At 33.1% G+C, this 14,193-nt stretch overlaps 1 protein-coding gene across 6 annotated transcripts in view; it reads right to left on the reverse strand.

Moving 5' to 3' along the window:
* CCSER1 (coiled-coil serine rich protein 1) overlaps window positions 1–14,193 on the reverse strand; it is a 1,261,997-nt gene that overhangs the window by 392,233 nt on the left and 855,571 nt on the right. For all 6 annotated transcript variants that reach the window (XM_079153245.1, XM_079153247.1, XM_079153248.1 and 3 more), the window contains exon 10: window positions 3,707–3,751. In XM_079153245.1, the coding sequence (XP_079009371.1) occupies window positions 3,707–3,751 (45 nt within the window). The remainder of the gene's footprint in view (window positions 1–3,706; window positions 3,752–14,193) is intronic.

The raw sequence follows: 14,193 nt of genomic DNA on the forward strand, positions 1-14,193 counted from the left end.
AAAAAAAAAAGGAATCCTTAGAAGGCATTGCAAGTGTTGGTTTTCTTTCAAATGTCTAAGAAGCAAAGTTATAATCTGTTTTATGAGCATAAAACTATTTATTTAAAAGAGTCAAATGTACCAATATTAATATTAATTTCAGAATTCCAAATGAAGAATGGCAATATGATTTCTGCTTATATTGTTCATCATTTTGGGAAATCTGAGCTCTACAAATTACACAAAAGCAATCCTAGAGCATTACACACTTGCACTTTATTTGCATAGCCTCTCTGACTCTGAAATGTCTGTGACCTCCAACAACACAGCCAGTCTGAAATTCTCAATAATCATTGTTCCTCACATTACCTTAGCACATTCAGTAGTTCCTAAAGATCGATATTTAATCCTGATTTAGATATTCAACCATAATTAGTGCTCTTAATTCATGGCATAAAATCACATATCATGTGTATTTAGAGCTGTGATGTAAGATATTCTGAAGACTAACAACTAAGCATTATTGGGGTAAAATGGAAGTAGAGCCAATCTGCCATTTAAAATTAGGGCACACACACACACACACACACACACACACACACCTGAGTGAATCCATAATAAGTTAACAAATACTATATTTTGAAAATTATAATACTATTTAAAACAACAGGGCTATAGTATTTTAAGAAAACTGAGAGAACCTCAGTTTTATCAACATTTAGCAATAAATACATGATAGGGAAGAAAAACATTTCTTGAGGAAAGAAATATAATGACTGATGTATGTCTTTTTACCCAGTGAAATTTCACTGAGGTTTTTTCTGAGTCAGAAGATCCCACTAGAAGTGGGAATTGTGCTTACAGTGACTTAAAAATATTTGTTAAATAATCACATTTTATACAGGATTCCTCTAATCTCTCTTTTAAAGAAAGTTCATTATTATTATCTATTATGATCAATCCCCTTACTTTATATACAGAATGCACGTCTAACTATGCAAACATACTATTATAATTGGATTTTTAGACATATAATATCTATTTTCAAATACTTCATAAAAATGCAAGGGATTTAAGTGGTATCCATCTCTAGTTCCTTCAGAAAAATAATTTACACCTTAATCACTTCTTAATTTATATTTTTATACAGCCTGTAGTATTCAAATCTAGCCTTCCTACCTAGCAATTAGATTTTTAATAGTATTTACCACTTAACTAAATGGCATATTACTGACTGCTTCAATTTTCCATGCATGCTCTAACTGTTGTCATTACCTCGATAAGTAAATAGAACATTTTAAATGACACTTCTTAAACCTTCCTATAAATATTTGGTAATAGGCCCTTAGTATTACATCCATCAGCACCTATTGGGAGTATCTGCCATTTGAACTAAGACAAAGTAATTCATCTTAAGAAGTAATCATTGTCATTAAGTCTTCATCAATCATGAGAGTGTTGTAATAATAAATTCTAAGAGAGTGGAGGACGAGTTTTTTTTTTTTTTAATTTGCACATTAAAATTTAACATGCTCAAAAATACATTGTACATCTTTATAATGCACACATATAATAGAACACAGCAAATATGAATCAGGGAGAAACATGTCACATCTGCTAAGCAAGAGAGATCGCCAGGTACTTACCATAGTAATTGCATTTTTTGTGTAGAGATCATCTACCACTGAGACTTGACAGAACAGTTTCCACAACATTCTTCACCTAATACTTTATACTTCCTTATAGTTTCTTATCATAAAACACAATAGGTTTCACGGGCATGGAGAAAGCTAAAGTGAGTGGTTAGATTGAGTAGAAGCATGCTCAAATTAACTAGTGCTGCCCCAGAGGAAGTAAGAGATTGCTTTACATTTCAGTAGTCCACATTCACTTCTGATGCACGAATTGAAGGTGTCAAGCAGAGAAGACATTACTGGACCATTATTAATTTATTAATCTTACCTCCTTCACAATTATTTTCACTAACCTGAGAAAGAAATCCCAGAGCAATGTTGTCCTCTTTACGAAGATTATATTCTAATAGGGTAAACTGTTAAAAATTTGACCTTCATATAAACCATAAAATAGTTTGATGAAAAACATTTTTTAAAAAAATTTAAAGCACGTTATTGATATATTCCTTACCATAAGTGTACTTATAATAAAAAAAAAATCAGAGGAACTGAGAAAAAAGTTTACAGGTATTGGTTTCAATATAAAACCAACCATAATGTCTTTAAAAGTTACATGGAAAAACCATAAAATCTTAATAAAATGAACAAAGAATTTTGTCATGGTCTAGCAATGGCATTTTATGGATATGTGGGTTTTACGTTTTTCTTCTTGTGACACAAAGTTACTACTGGATTAGGAAGCAGCAGTGAGAAGTTGAGTAATTCCACATTGTTCATCCCCAAAACATTAAATCAACACAGATAAATTGTGGCAGTATTGCTTGGTAGAATTTGCACTTGTGAGGTGATGCATTTATTTATTTCTCTAAGTTGATCCATTTTAGTCCTGTCTGAGAAGAAGCAGCTACCCTCACAAAGCCAGAAGGCTCTGAGGGCCTCCTGACGCAGTGAATATTTTCCCCAGTCAAACTAAACACCATATCCTCACAGTCTTGCTCTCCTACGACATGAAAAATACTTAAACATTTATCTGTACTTTGCCCTCTCAAACCCGTCTGCTGATGTGAGCCAACAAGGGTGTAGCCCACAAAAGAGATAGGATGTTCTGGATGGGAAAAGGTAGAAAAAAGGGAAAGAGGCCCTAAATAACAAGTTTACTAGGAACTAAAAGGTCCAATACTAATAACACATAACTGGAAATTAAAATAGCAAGGAATGGGGCAAACATGGCTCATTTAATATAAAAGAAATCTATAGAGAAAGAGAAGGCACGGATAGAGAGAGGAATAAGATTTGTTTTCTCATTTTGTAAGAGAAAATACGTTTGCTTTGACCCAAAATTTGTTATACTAGTATCACCCAAAAAGTGAGATTACTTTTTGTTTAAAGAGAAAATTTTGACTTACTGAATTAAATATTACACCCCACCCCCAGCAATCTGCATTAGAGTGAAATATAGAATTTACATAGTTAGCAAGAGAAGAATTTCAATTGATGTTGTCTTCCTTCTGTTAGAAGTAGGAAATAATACTATAATAACAAACATAATATGGCATTATATTTTGTACTGTTCAGAGTGTCCCTTCTTAAAACAGAGATAATCAGTAATAAAGAAGTTCTAAAATCTCTAGCATTATCAAAGCATCTTCAGACCATCTAATGATGCATTCCAGCCTAGAAGCATGTGCCTAGGGTCTCTGACAGGAAAGGGAAGAATCTCAGATGTCATAAAACATTTGCATTGTTGTAATTTTGCTAATTTCTCAGCAAATCATTTTAAATAGTTCATTGCAAACTGGCTAACCAGGCTTTTCTGCAGCCTCTGGAGGGCCATGCTGCTGCAGAAATCCATTTTATCAGAAATAATACTTCCTTAAACCTAAGAAACAATATTTTCTTCAGCCTTAGAGACACAAGCACGAATACATTTGTAAAACATGCATTAAATGTGCTTTTGCTAGAATGAATGGGAGTGTAGGTACACATAATTTTCTCAAAACATGTCCAACTACCATTGTCAGCATCATCCGTCAGCATCACCACATCACTGTACCATGTTCTTCTCTCCATCCTGTTCCCTTAAATACTCTTACCTCTCTCCCTCCTTGTGCTGTTTCCAGTCTTTTCAGGTTTAAACCCTGAAAGAAAAAAACATACACACATATATATTACTGTTGACATAGAAGAAGTAGCTAATAATATGTACAACTGCGAAAACATTGCAGTAAAGAAAATTTGTTTAAGAGAGAACATCTGAATATCGATGAACATCTCACACATATGCACGTATATGGGGTGTGCCTCTAGAAAGTAAGTCTTCAAAGGCAAAACTAATATATTTCTTGCTAAACCCTAATGCCATGTGTAAAACTAAAATGCAATGCATCCATTTTAAGTAATGATTGCCTGCCCTTTAGTAAGACCACAATCTAGATATGCTGTTTAAACTTGGTACAGTATGTGTTTTAGTGGTCAACTCCTATTCTCCCTGTTATGGTTTGAATATGAGGTAGCCCCCAAAAGCTCACATGTGAGACCATGCAAGAAGGTCCAGAGGAGAAATGATTGGGTTGTAAAACTCTTAACTCAATCAGTGATTTAATACCCTGATAGGGATTAACTGAGTGGTAACTGAAGAGGTAGGGTGTGGCTGGAGGAGACTGGAATTGAGGCATGGCTTTGGAGTATTTATTTTGTATCTGAAGAGTGGAATCTCTCTCTCTGCTTCCTTATGATGGGAGCTGCTTCCCTCTGCCACGCTCTTCCACCATGATGTTCTGCCTCACCTCAAGTCCTATGAATGGAGCCAGCCTTCTATGAACTAAGATTTCTGAAACCATGAGCTCTCAAATAAATCTGTCCTCCTTTGTAATTGTGCTGATCAGATCATTTAGTCACAGCAGTGAAATAACTTACTAAAACACTCCTTCATCCCACTCAAACATTAAGTGAGGTTGATAGTAAGCAGCAGAAACCCTTGTAACACCGGTGCTTGTCTAGAAAATGTTCAGGGTTTATTTGTTAAATCAAGTATTTTTAAAATACTCAGGATTTAGTTCTGACAAAAGACTTTCCCCTCTCTGCTCTCATAACTGCTGTCCATAGTAGAGAGGAAGGACCCACCTTAAGTCCCTAATGCAAGTTATCCTTCATTAAAATGAAGAAAAGTTCTTTCTCTTTGCAAGCTAGCAAACTGTACTTGTGGCACAAGATGGAGAAACATAGAGTGATTTATCTACTGATCCATTCATAATCTTCATCTACTGTCACTGAATTAATGTTATTTAGTAAAACAATAGAGTGGAAAACCATTTTTCTCTAAACACAATGAATGCTTAAATTCCTGTTATTTCTCCTGTAGTTGCTTCACATCTAGGCAGGATGATGTGAAAATTGCAAAACAGTGTGATCTTACAGAACTTAATTACTCTTTTTTAGCTTCCTTCTTCCTTGCCTTCTTTTGTTTCGCACTCTTTCCCTTATTTTATAACATATTAGTAAATACTTGCTGTGAGTCAGACATCTTGCAAGACTTTGAGAATATCAAAATGAATAATAGTATTCCAAGTTTAAAAGATCATTGTCATAAACAAATGTGAAGGTAAAACTTTAGGAGATGGATAACAGATATGTAAAAATTTCCCAGATCACAAGAAGTGACCAACTCTGCCTGGGATAGAGAAGAGCCATTTGTGAATGGTCTTAGGCTGAGAAGGGAAAGGGAGAGAGAAAAGAGCAGGGCCAAGAGACATCAAGTGATCGACACACCTGGCTGCTCACAGCCTGATGCCCAGATCAGCAGTGTTAGTATCACTTGGGAACTCATGAGAAAAGCACTGAGCCAGAATGTACCCCAGACCTACTGAGCAACACACTGCATTTGATAGGATTTCCAGGTGATTAATATGCACATTAAAGCTTGAGAAGCACTGCTCTAAGAGGTCCAGAAAAGATGGTTTCCTTAGCTCCTTAGCATATATAGTGAGTTGGGCCAAATGGTGTGGTGGGAAAATGAGAAGAAAATTTGGTTAAATTGTTAAGTCTTTCAAAGGAAAGATTTTAGACTTCTTCAGGCAAATGCTTATTTGTATAGAAGTTTTTGGAAATTGGGCATAAAATTTATAAAATAGTAGAAACAGATAAAAATGAAGATTTACATATTCTTCATTTCCTTTTCTCTGTCATTTAGAAATATAATCAGGGAAAACTGAAAAGAATACAAATACATATCAGTATCTATCTTTATTGCAAATATTTTTTAAAGTTTCACCATAAAGAAATGATAAATGTTTGAGGTATTGGCCATGCTCATTATCCTTATTGGATCATTATACAATGTATATTTGTATCAAACCATCACATTATACCTCAATAAAGTTTTACTTATATCATATGCCACTGAAAAATAAAGTAAAATAACTAAGTTAAAACACGTGATTTTTTCACATGCCTCTAAATAATTTAACAGAGCTTTGGAAAACATAAATTTAATATTTTTTCACTATACCATTAAGAATTTTTATTCAAGTATTTAGTTATGATGAAAATCTGAATATAGTACATAACTTTACATATTTGTATTGTCATGGACACAGCTGCAAAAAAAAAAAAAAAAAAAGAAAAAGAAAGAAAGAAAGTAAAGAAAACCATGAGCCTATATAAAAGGTATACTAGATTTAAATATTGTATTTATAGCATTATATTTTGGAATTCAGAGAAGACTTCTAACTTCTCGTAGTAAGCAACACTTTAAGAGTGCAATAACTGAGTTATTTGTACATTGTTATAAGAAAAAAATAAATTATAGGATAAAATTGTTTCCTTTGGTGACAGCATTTATCTTTAAAAGGTTTTCAGGGTTGTTTTTAAAATGCTATCTCTTCTTATATAAAACATTTCTTGAATTGCTTTTATGAAACCATAGGAAAACACATATTTTCTAAACTCATTTAAATTAAAAAATTGACATTACCCTGTTGTCTATGGAAAAGATTCTAGAATCAACCAAGTAAACCAGTTGTTTTTTATAAACCAATGGGAGTCTAGCTTCTGAATATAGAAAATCATCAACATTTACAGAACACATTTGGAAGAGCTTAACTTACATATAAAAAAACCCAAAATATTAAAACATTTCTTTAACCAGGAAGTTTAGGCTAAAAGAACTCGATGTGGGATTTGTGCTCATAATTTTTAGGATCCAGGAGAGCTTTGGAATTCATAATGATGTGAGTTTAAGTCTCTAGTTTGTCACTTTTTATATTCCTTCCAACAAATTCCATAATATCTCTCAACATAATCTTTGGTTCTTAAAATTACACTATATGTAACAGCCATTACATGTTTGTCTTAGCGATTGAGATAGCATCTGTATAGCACATAGCAAAGGGCCAGGCAAAGTTTATGCCAAAATGGTAATTATTGACTTTTTCTTCTCCTCTTCCTCTTCATCCTCCTCTTCTATTTATTGTGTTAACATTATTATGTACATAAAATATCTAAGCATAAGATCAATTTAAATAAAAAACATTTTTTCTTTTATTTGCAGAATGTATATTATGTACAGAATATTTATAAAAATAAAAAGAATATTCATTTTCACTAGACAAGTTTTAAAATACTTTTTACACACATATTCTCATTTGATACTTTTCTGACAATTTTTTGAAGTACGTGTTATTTTCATCATACTTTTTGGGGAAATGGCCATGACTTATTCAATCTTTCTGTCCCTCAGTTTTCCTACCATCTATTTCTGGAATTTAAATTAATGTTAAATTGATTGTTTTTGTCCCATGTATCCCACTGTTTACTTTTAAGGTCTTTCTTTTCTCTTAGTGCCTCATTTTGTATGTTTTCTCTAGTGGCATCTTCAACTTCATTGATCTTTTATTCTGCTGCTCTTGTCAATCTGTGAAATTTTTATTTCACATTATAATACTTCTATATTTTGCATTTTTCTCATCATATACTTACTTTTCTATAAACCCTTGACATATTTATATTTATAATGGTGTTTTGAATGCTTTTCTGTTAACTTTCTCATCTATCATTTACAGGCCTTCTATAGTTTGAATTGTTTGATGGTTTTAAACTTGATTTTTGTAAGTCTCCTCCAGCCCAATATTTTTATATCAGTTAACAAATGTTATGAATTTGCTTAGTACTACTATTTTGTTGAATTCCATTAGGGAGAGTTAGAACTGGTTCTAGCAGAGTGTTATGTTTCTTGTGAGTCAGACTGACTGTTTTGAGGTTTGATTTTCAAAACTTGGAGATGATAAATATGAAATACTCTCTAAAGTTAATTTATCACTATTACTAAGACCCTTCTGTGCTCTTTATTGACTACCCCATCTATCAGTGAAGGTTCACCTCTTTGATTAATAGGGATTCCTAAGATTCCCAGACCTGTGAGAACTCTGGGGATGTTCCTACTTCCAGTTCTCTGATAATTACTGTTTTACAGAAGGTGCTTTTTCCATGGCCACATGGAATTTCACACTATATATGTGGAGACTACTATTGGAACAAAGACCCCAGAGCCCAAAACATAGACAGACCCAGGGAAGCCCCTATAAAAACCTAGAGCTGTTTGTTGGAGTAATCCCTCCTCTGCCCCTCCAAATCCTAAAGGTCTTGTTTTCTCCATATTCAGATCTCATCTTCTCAACGTCAAAATTTAAAGACCATGAAATTCTGTTTGAGATGTCTCTCCTCAGACCATTGCCCCCCAAAATGCCTCCATGCAGAAATCCAGGGACTATAACTTTCTCTTTGTTTCCCTTCTCTCAGGGAATACAGTGCTTCCACAGCTGTTTTTTAAAGTCTGAAAATCATTGCCTATATTTAGTCTATGTTTCTAACCATTACTGCAGGAGGACAAATCTTATTGACATTATTCTCTCATGAATAAAAACGAAATTCAAAGTAAGAATTATTTTAAGCTTATTTTTTTCAAAGGAGAAAATTAAAGCTTACAAAATTTTAAGTATGTGACCTAAGTGTCACATGTGGTAATTACAGAAATAAAATTTAAACCAATATTTTCAAAGCCTAGATCTCTCAGTTCATCCTTCTATTCTCAGTGGAGTTTCTTCAAACTCACACCAGTCAAAATGTTTGATATACTATATACTTATGGATACAAATTTATGGCAACCTGAAACGCAGGATTGAATCATGATGATTCCTTAAGGCAACACAGGGACTAACACTTTCTGGGTATCGGAATTTACCAAAAAAAAAAAAAAAAAAAAAGCCTACACCCATAGCTTCAATATGGGTTACCATAATGACATACTATATAAACTATGTAAAAAGCTTGATCATAATTTTAGTCACTATATTATGAAAGACCAAACTTCATGTTGTTAAAAATAAGAAGGGACTTTTGAAGGCAAGAATTTGGGAGCTACATATGGTCAAAGAAGAATGATATAAAAGGATTATCCATACTGTAACACTATCTTAGGCAAGGTCATGTTTCAATGGCTAAATCAAATGATCTAGGGTGTAGTGAGATTCAGTAAGAATTCTTGAGGTATGATTTGGGAAATACTAAGCCCTAGCTGATGTCAGGACTTAATCTGAGTATTGTAACAAAACTGAATCTTCAATTTGGAAGATCAGGTGGCTTGAATGTGAAAGTTTTTAGGGAAAATATCATCTGTGATTTGCCATAAAAGAAAAATTATAGCAATCTTGATTTCTGCAGTCTCTTACTGATAGTGAATAGGTCAATTTTCTTTGAAAGATCATACTAATATCATCCCAATCAAATAATAATATTTAAGGCAAGGAATATTTTCAAAATAAATATTAATCTCAAAGAATTGCAATCCTTTTTCTGTGTCATTTACACATATACCACATAATGAAAAATATTTTGCATTTTTATATTTCATGTAATTTCTGCTAAAACACATTGAAATAATTTAGAAACAAAATGTTTTAATTCTATTAACTAAGATAATCTGTTTCTCTTAAAGAATGCAGTGAAAACACAAATTATTCATGTATATGTACCTAAATAAGTATATATATATTTATTGAGTCTTAAAACTAATATGATTTATAAAATTTTAATTGATTCAAAATCCACTTTATTATTCTTCAATAGTATAGATATAATATTTATCCAGCATGTCTAGGGAAAATTACATTTTAAAATACTCTGGGGGATATGGTTGAGAAAAATACATTTTCCTTACTATAAATATTTTCTCACCAGAGAATATAAACTCTTTGCATTGATCAAAATTAATCACCAGAGACCAAACCAAAATGTTATAAATTGTAGGTAGGGAAAAAAATTTCCCTGAAGCAAATGTTCTGCAGTGTACTAAATTAAGATGGTTTAGAAAGGCATTAAGAAGGAAAAGCTATTAACTGAAAATACAGAATTTCCTACCAAAATCTCTTCTGCTTACAGACATCTGCATGAACAACCCCAGTGACTGTGTTGGGTATGAAGTCATCTCTACTAAAGTAAGCATATGGGAAAGATCTTCCCCTCCATAATGATTATAAACCCTTCCTAACTTTCTATTGGGTCGTAAGAATTTCCCCTGATGCCCTGTAAACAAAAAGTCAGAAATATACTAATTTGGTTGACTAATTTTTCTAATATGGAAAAAAATGAAATGGACAAATGGAATGGCTATTTTATTTCCAGCACAGCAGAGATTACATTGGATAACTTTTCTTAAAATGGAGGAAGCCGTTATGATTTAGCTACATAGAATTGTAACTGATTATTAAAAGACTTCAAATAACTGTGTAACTTTGTAACACTTAGTTTCAGCTATGGAGATACAAGGAAGAGCTAGAAGAAACTTTAAATAACTTACAGTTCAACCTCTGCATTTGACAGTAAAGGAGTCTTGCACCCAGAGAAGTTGATTTATATCAGGTGGCAGTTTTAGAATTCAAACTCGGGCCATTGGGTTCCAAATCCAGAACTGTCTTTGTTTAATCAAATTCTTTCAGTATTCCTATCATAAATCATTGTCTTAAGAGCTGTATGACTTTTGGAGCATTCTTTAACCATTTCATGTGCCAGATTCCACTGCTTTAAAGTTGAAATAATTTCTAGAAATAAAAACTCATTACAAAACACAAAACAGTGCCTCATCCACAGTTAACTGCAGTACAGATTGAATTTTATTAGTACTTTAAGATGTGACTGCTCATAGTGTTATTCTATTTGGATAATAGCCTATTTGGTTAAGACTCATTGCTACTACAGTTTTTAAAATACCTATTATTTTTGAGTATTCTCTGTGAACCAAGCACTGTTCCAAGTGTTTTATCTGGATTTGTTCTATTCTTACAATGACCTTATTACATGTTACAAAAAAAAAAATAGTTCCTTACACTTTGGGCTGAAATAAAAATTACTTCTAGTTCTGCTCAGTTTTCAAACTGACTTCTTGGGACAAAACAAGATACTCCACATTTTCAGTTCTTTATATTGGTAGTTTCACTTTTCAGCTATGGCATGTTACCCAAATGGATGACAGGAGTGTCTATAAACCACTCTGATCGCTCCACTCCTACCAATTTCTTCATTTTGGGAAAAGAATTACACTGCTGGAGGATGTATATGATGTTATCTCTCTGGGTCTTGGTTTACCTGTTATGAAAGGTAGGGAGAACAGGGAGTTGTAATGGATCTCCACAGAGCTTTAAAATAAAACAACTGTGCTGTTTTCATTTTAAAATAGGTACATTGGTTTCTTACAGGTTCTTTCAATGCATCTTTCTACCTAACATGACTTCTCAGTTAAACTGATGAAACTACTCAAGAAGTTAAAAAATTCCAAGGATGAACACAGCTTACTGTACACCTACTATTGGTTTTTATCTGGTCTCTAAATTCAAGCTTTTTAAAAATCTCTTGTATATATGAATATAGAACCTCAATCTTACTTAAGATTCATTATATAAATGATTATATTGAGGTATGACTAGTTATAGGTTTGCTGATTTGACTCAGGAAGTCAGATAGTTTTCCACAGCTGCTAACCTACATACAAAATGCAAAAATTCTCTCACATCTAATTTCTAGTAAAGTTAATGAATATAGTTTAAGTATCTTTGTGATTCCCCCCTCTTTAGCCATTATTTGATGTTTTTCTTACATAATATCAATTGAAATTATAAATCATAGAAAGATTTTAAAAGCACATGTTGGAAAACTTCATGGAGTACATCAGCATTTGGGTTTTAAAATGTCAAAATTTGTCAATTAGTATTTTATTGGTTCTTTTTAGTTATACATAACATTAGGATTCATTCTGACATAATTATAAAAGAATGGAATATAATTTATTCAAATTAATTCTCCAGTACTTCCCCCTTCCTCCTCTCCCCACTCCTCCTGTTCCCTTTCATCTGCCCTACTGATCCTTCTGCTATTTACTTATAGTTGACTTTTTTAATCAGTGTCTCATGGATGTACATGATGGTGAGATTCACTGTGGTATGTTTATATATGCATATAGGAAAGTTAGATCACATTCATTCCACTGTTTCCCTATCCCTTCCCTCCTCCCTTTCCTTCACTCTCCATCCACTCCACTGTTCAAATGCTTTACTTCTTTTGTCTAAGTTAATAATTCTAATTACTTTCAAAAGTCTAGGCCATAATATATGTAATCTCATCCCTGGAAATTTTCAATGACTCATCACCCTTTTCAAAACTGAAGATATGTCATTATGTTCAGGCACTTCACCATTCTTCACTGTTGAAGTTCTGTTTTAATATGGTAAATGGAAAATCCTCACTTATTGTCTTAAGCAATATTATATCCATGCCACAGTCTATGTCTAATGGTACATATATGTAAATAACAAAAGTATTTACATTTATTGTCTAGACATATGTGCAAGGCACACACATGAACAAGCTTTTTATTAATTCAAAATTATACTGTCTGGCAAGTGATGTTGTTAATGCCCATTTTTGTGACAGGAAAATTGAGTCCAACAGAGGTTAATTAACTTGCTTGCAGAGGCACAGCTGAAAGGAAGTCAATTTGAATATTAAATCTAGAGTATATCACTATATATCTCTTTTGCAATCAATGCATATACTACCTACAAAAGTAAATGTTACTTTTCACATGTGTTCAGATGAATATCTAATTTGAATAAGATAGATGTGTTTAATACCTGAATGATTGAATAACTAAGCTAGAAATCCTAATTCCAGAATTAAATTAACATTCAAGAAATCAACCTAAACTATGTCCCTTTTACATATTGAACAAGTACATGGAAGATAACAAATTATTGGTTTTGAAACCATTTGGGATTTGGAAATAACTTGCAAAAAAATAAAAGTTAAGGTAAATGAAAAAAAGTTAAGGTAAATGGCATTGGGTTCCAGAGTCCTCAGATTTGTTGCAAAGAAATGTGAAATTCAATTGAAATATTTCCCGGGGCAGATAAAGATTAAAAGAAAATTAATGTTACTATATGGGCACAAATAACACTTCATAGAGTTTGTGATCACCATTGCTCTAGGCTAATTCAAATATTAAACTAGTAGAGCACTTCCATGTCCCCAGTTTTCTAGTTGTTCTCATCTTGCCATAATGCATAAGTTAAATTTCTTCTGCTTCAGGGGTGTGGGTCCTCAGGCATTATGATACAGTGAACTTTGTGCTGAAACTGGATTATTTCCAGTGCTTCTGATGTTCACAGCTGGGTGGGTGCTCATGAAGCATATGTTACTTTAGTATCCAATCATGGTGGGAAAACAGTCTAACAGTAAATTTCAACATGTAAGGACAGGATGAACATGTACATGTGTAGCACATGATATCATAAAAGGCAATTATGTTACTATTTGAAAATTCCTATTTTGTGATACTAAGCTTATTGAATTGATTCATCTACTAAATTGTCCATTGTATTCATACCATGGAACATAAAAAGAGAGGTTGTACTAAGTAGTTCAAGAGAGGATTAATGACTAGAACGTGGCTATTTAGCTACCAATCTATCACCTCTGACCTATCTCTTTCTGTACCTCATCCCCACCACCCCATGACAGCAGTCTGGATCTTTTGACAGTTCTTAGCATGCCACGCATCTTCCACCACAGCCCTTTGTACTAGATGTTCATCCCTCCTGGAACTCTCTTCACCCAGCTAGCTGTAGCACCAACACCCACAATTTCTGAAGTCTTCACTTATTTCTCATCTTCTCAGTAAAGACTAGTTTGATGACCCTGTTTATATTATACTCTACTGTCTACTTCACCCATAGGCAGACTTAAAATCTTTTAACATATAGCACCATTTATTATTATCATATTATTTATCCCTACATGAAATAAGTGCCACAAAGACAGGGATCTTTGAATTATCTTAATTGTTCAGATACTGCTTGGTACAGAGTAGGTGCTAAATAAGGAGTTCAATATATCCTCCTGCCTCAGCCTCCCTGGTTGCTGGGATTATAGGTGCACACCACCATATGCAACCCGTCAATTTTTGTGGTTGTTATTAAATGCCTAGGAATAATTGATGACAAAGACTTTAGAAAAGGAAAACTGCTGATTTCACAT

This window comes from Sciurus vulgaris (assembly GCF_902686455.1).
Source record: "Sciurus vulgaris genome assembly, chromosome: 9".
Classification (NCBI taxonomy): domain Eukaryota; kingdom Metazoa; phylum Chordata; class Mammalia; order Rodentia; family Sciuridae; genus Sciurus; species Sciurus vulgaris.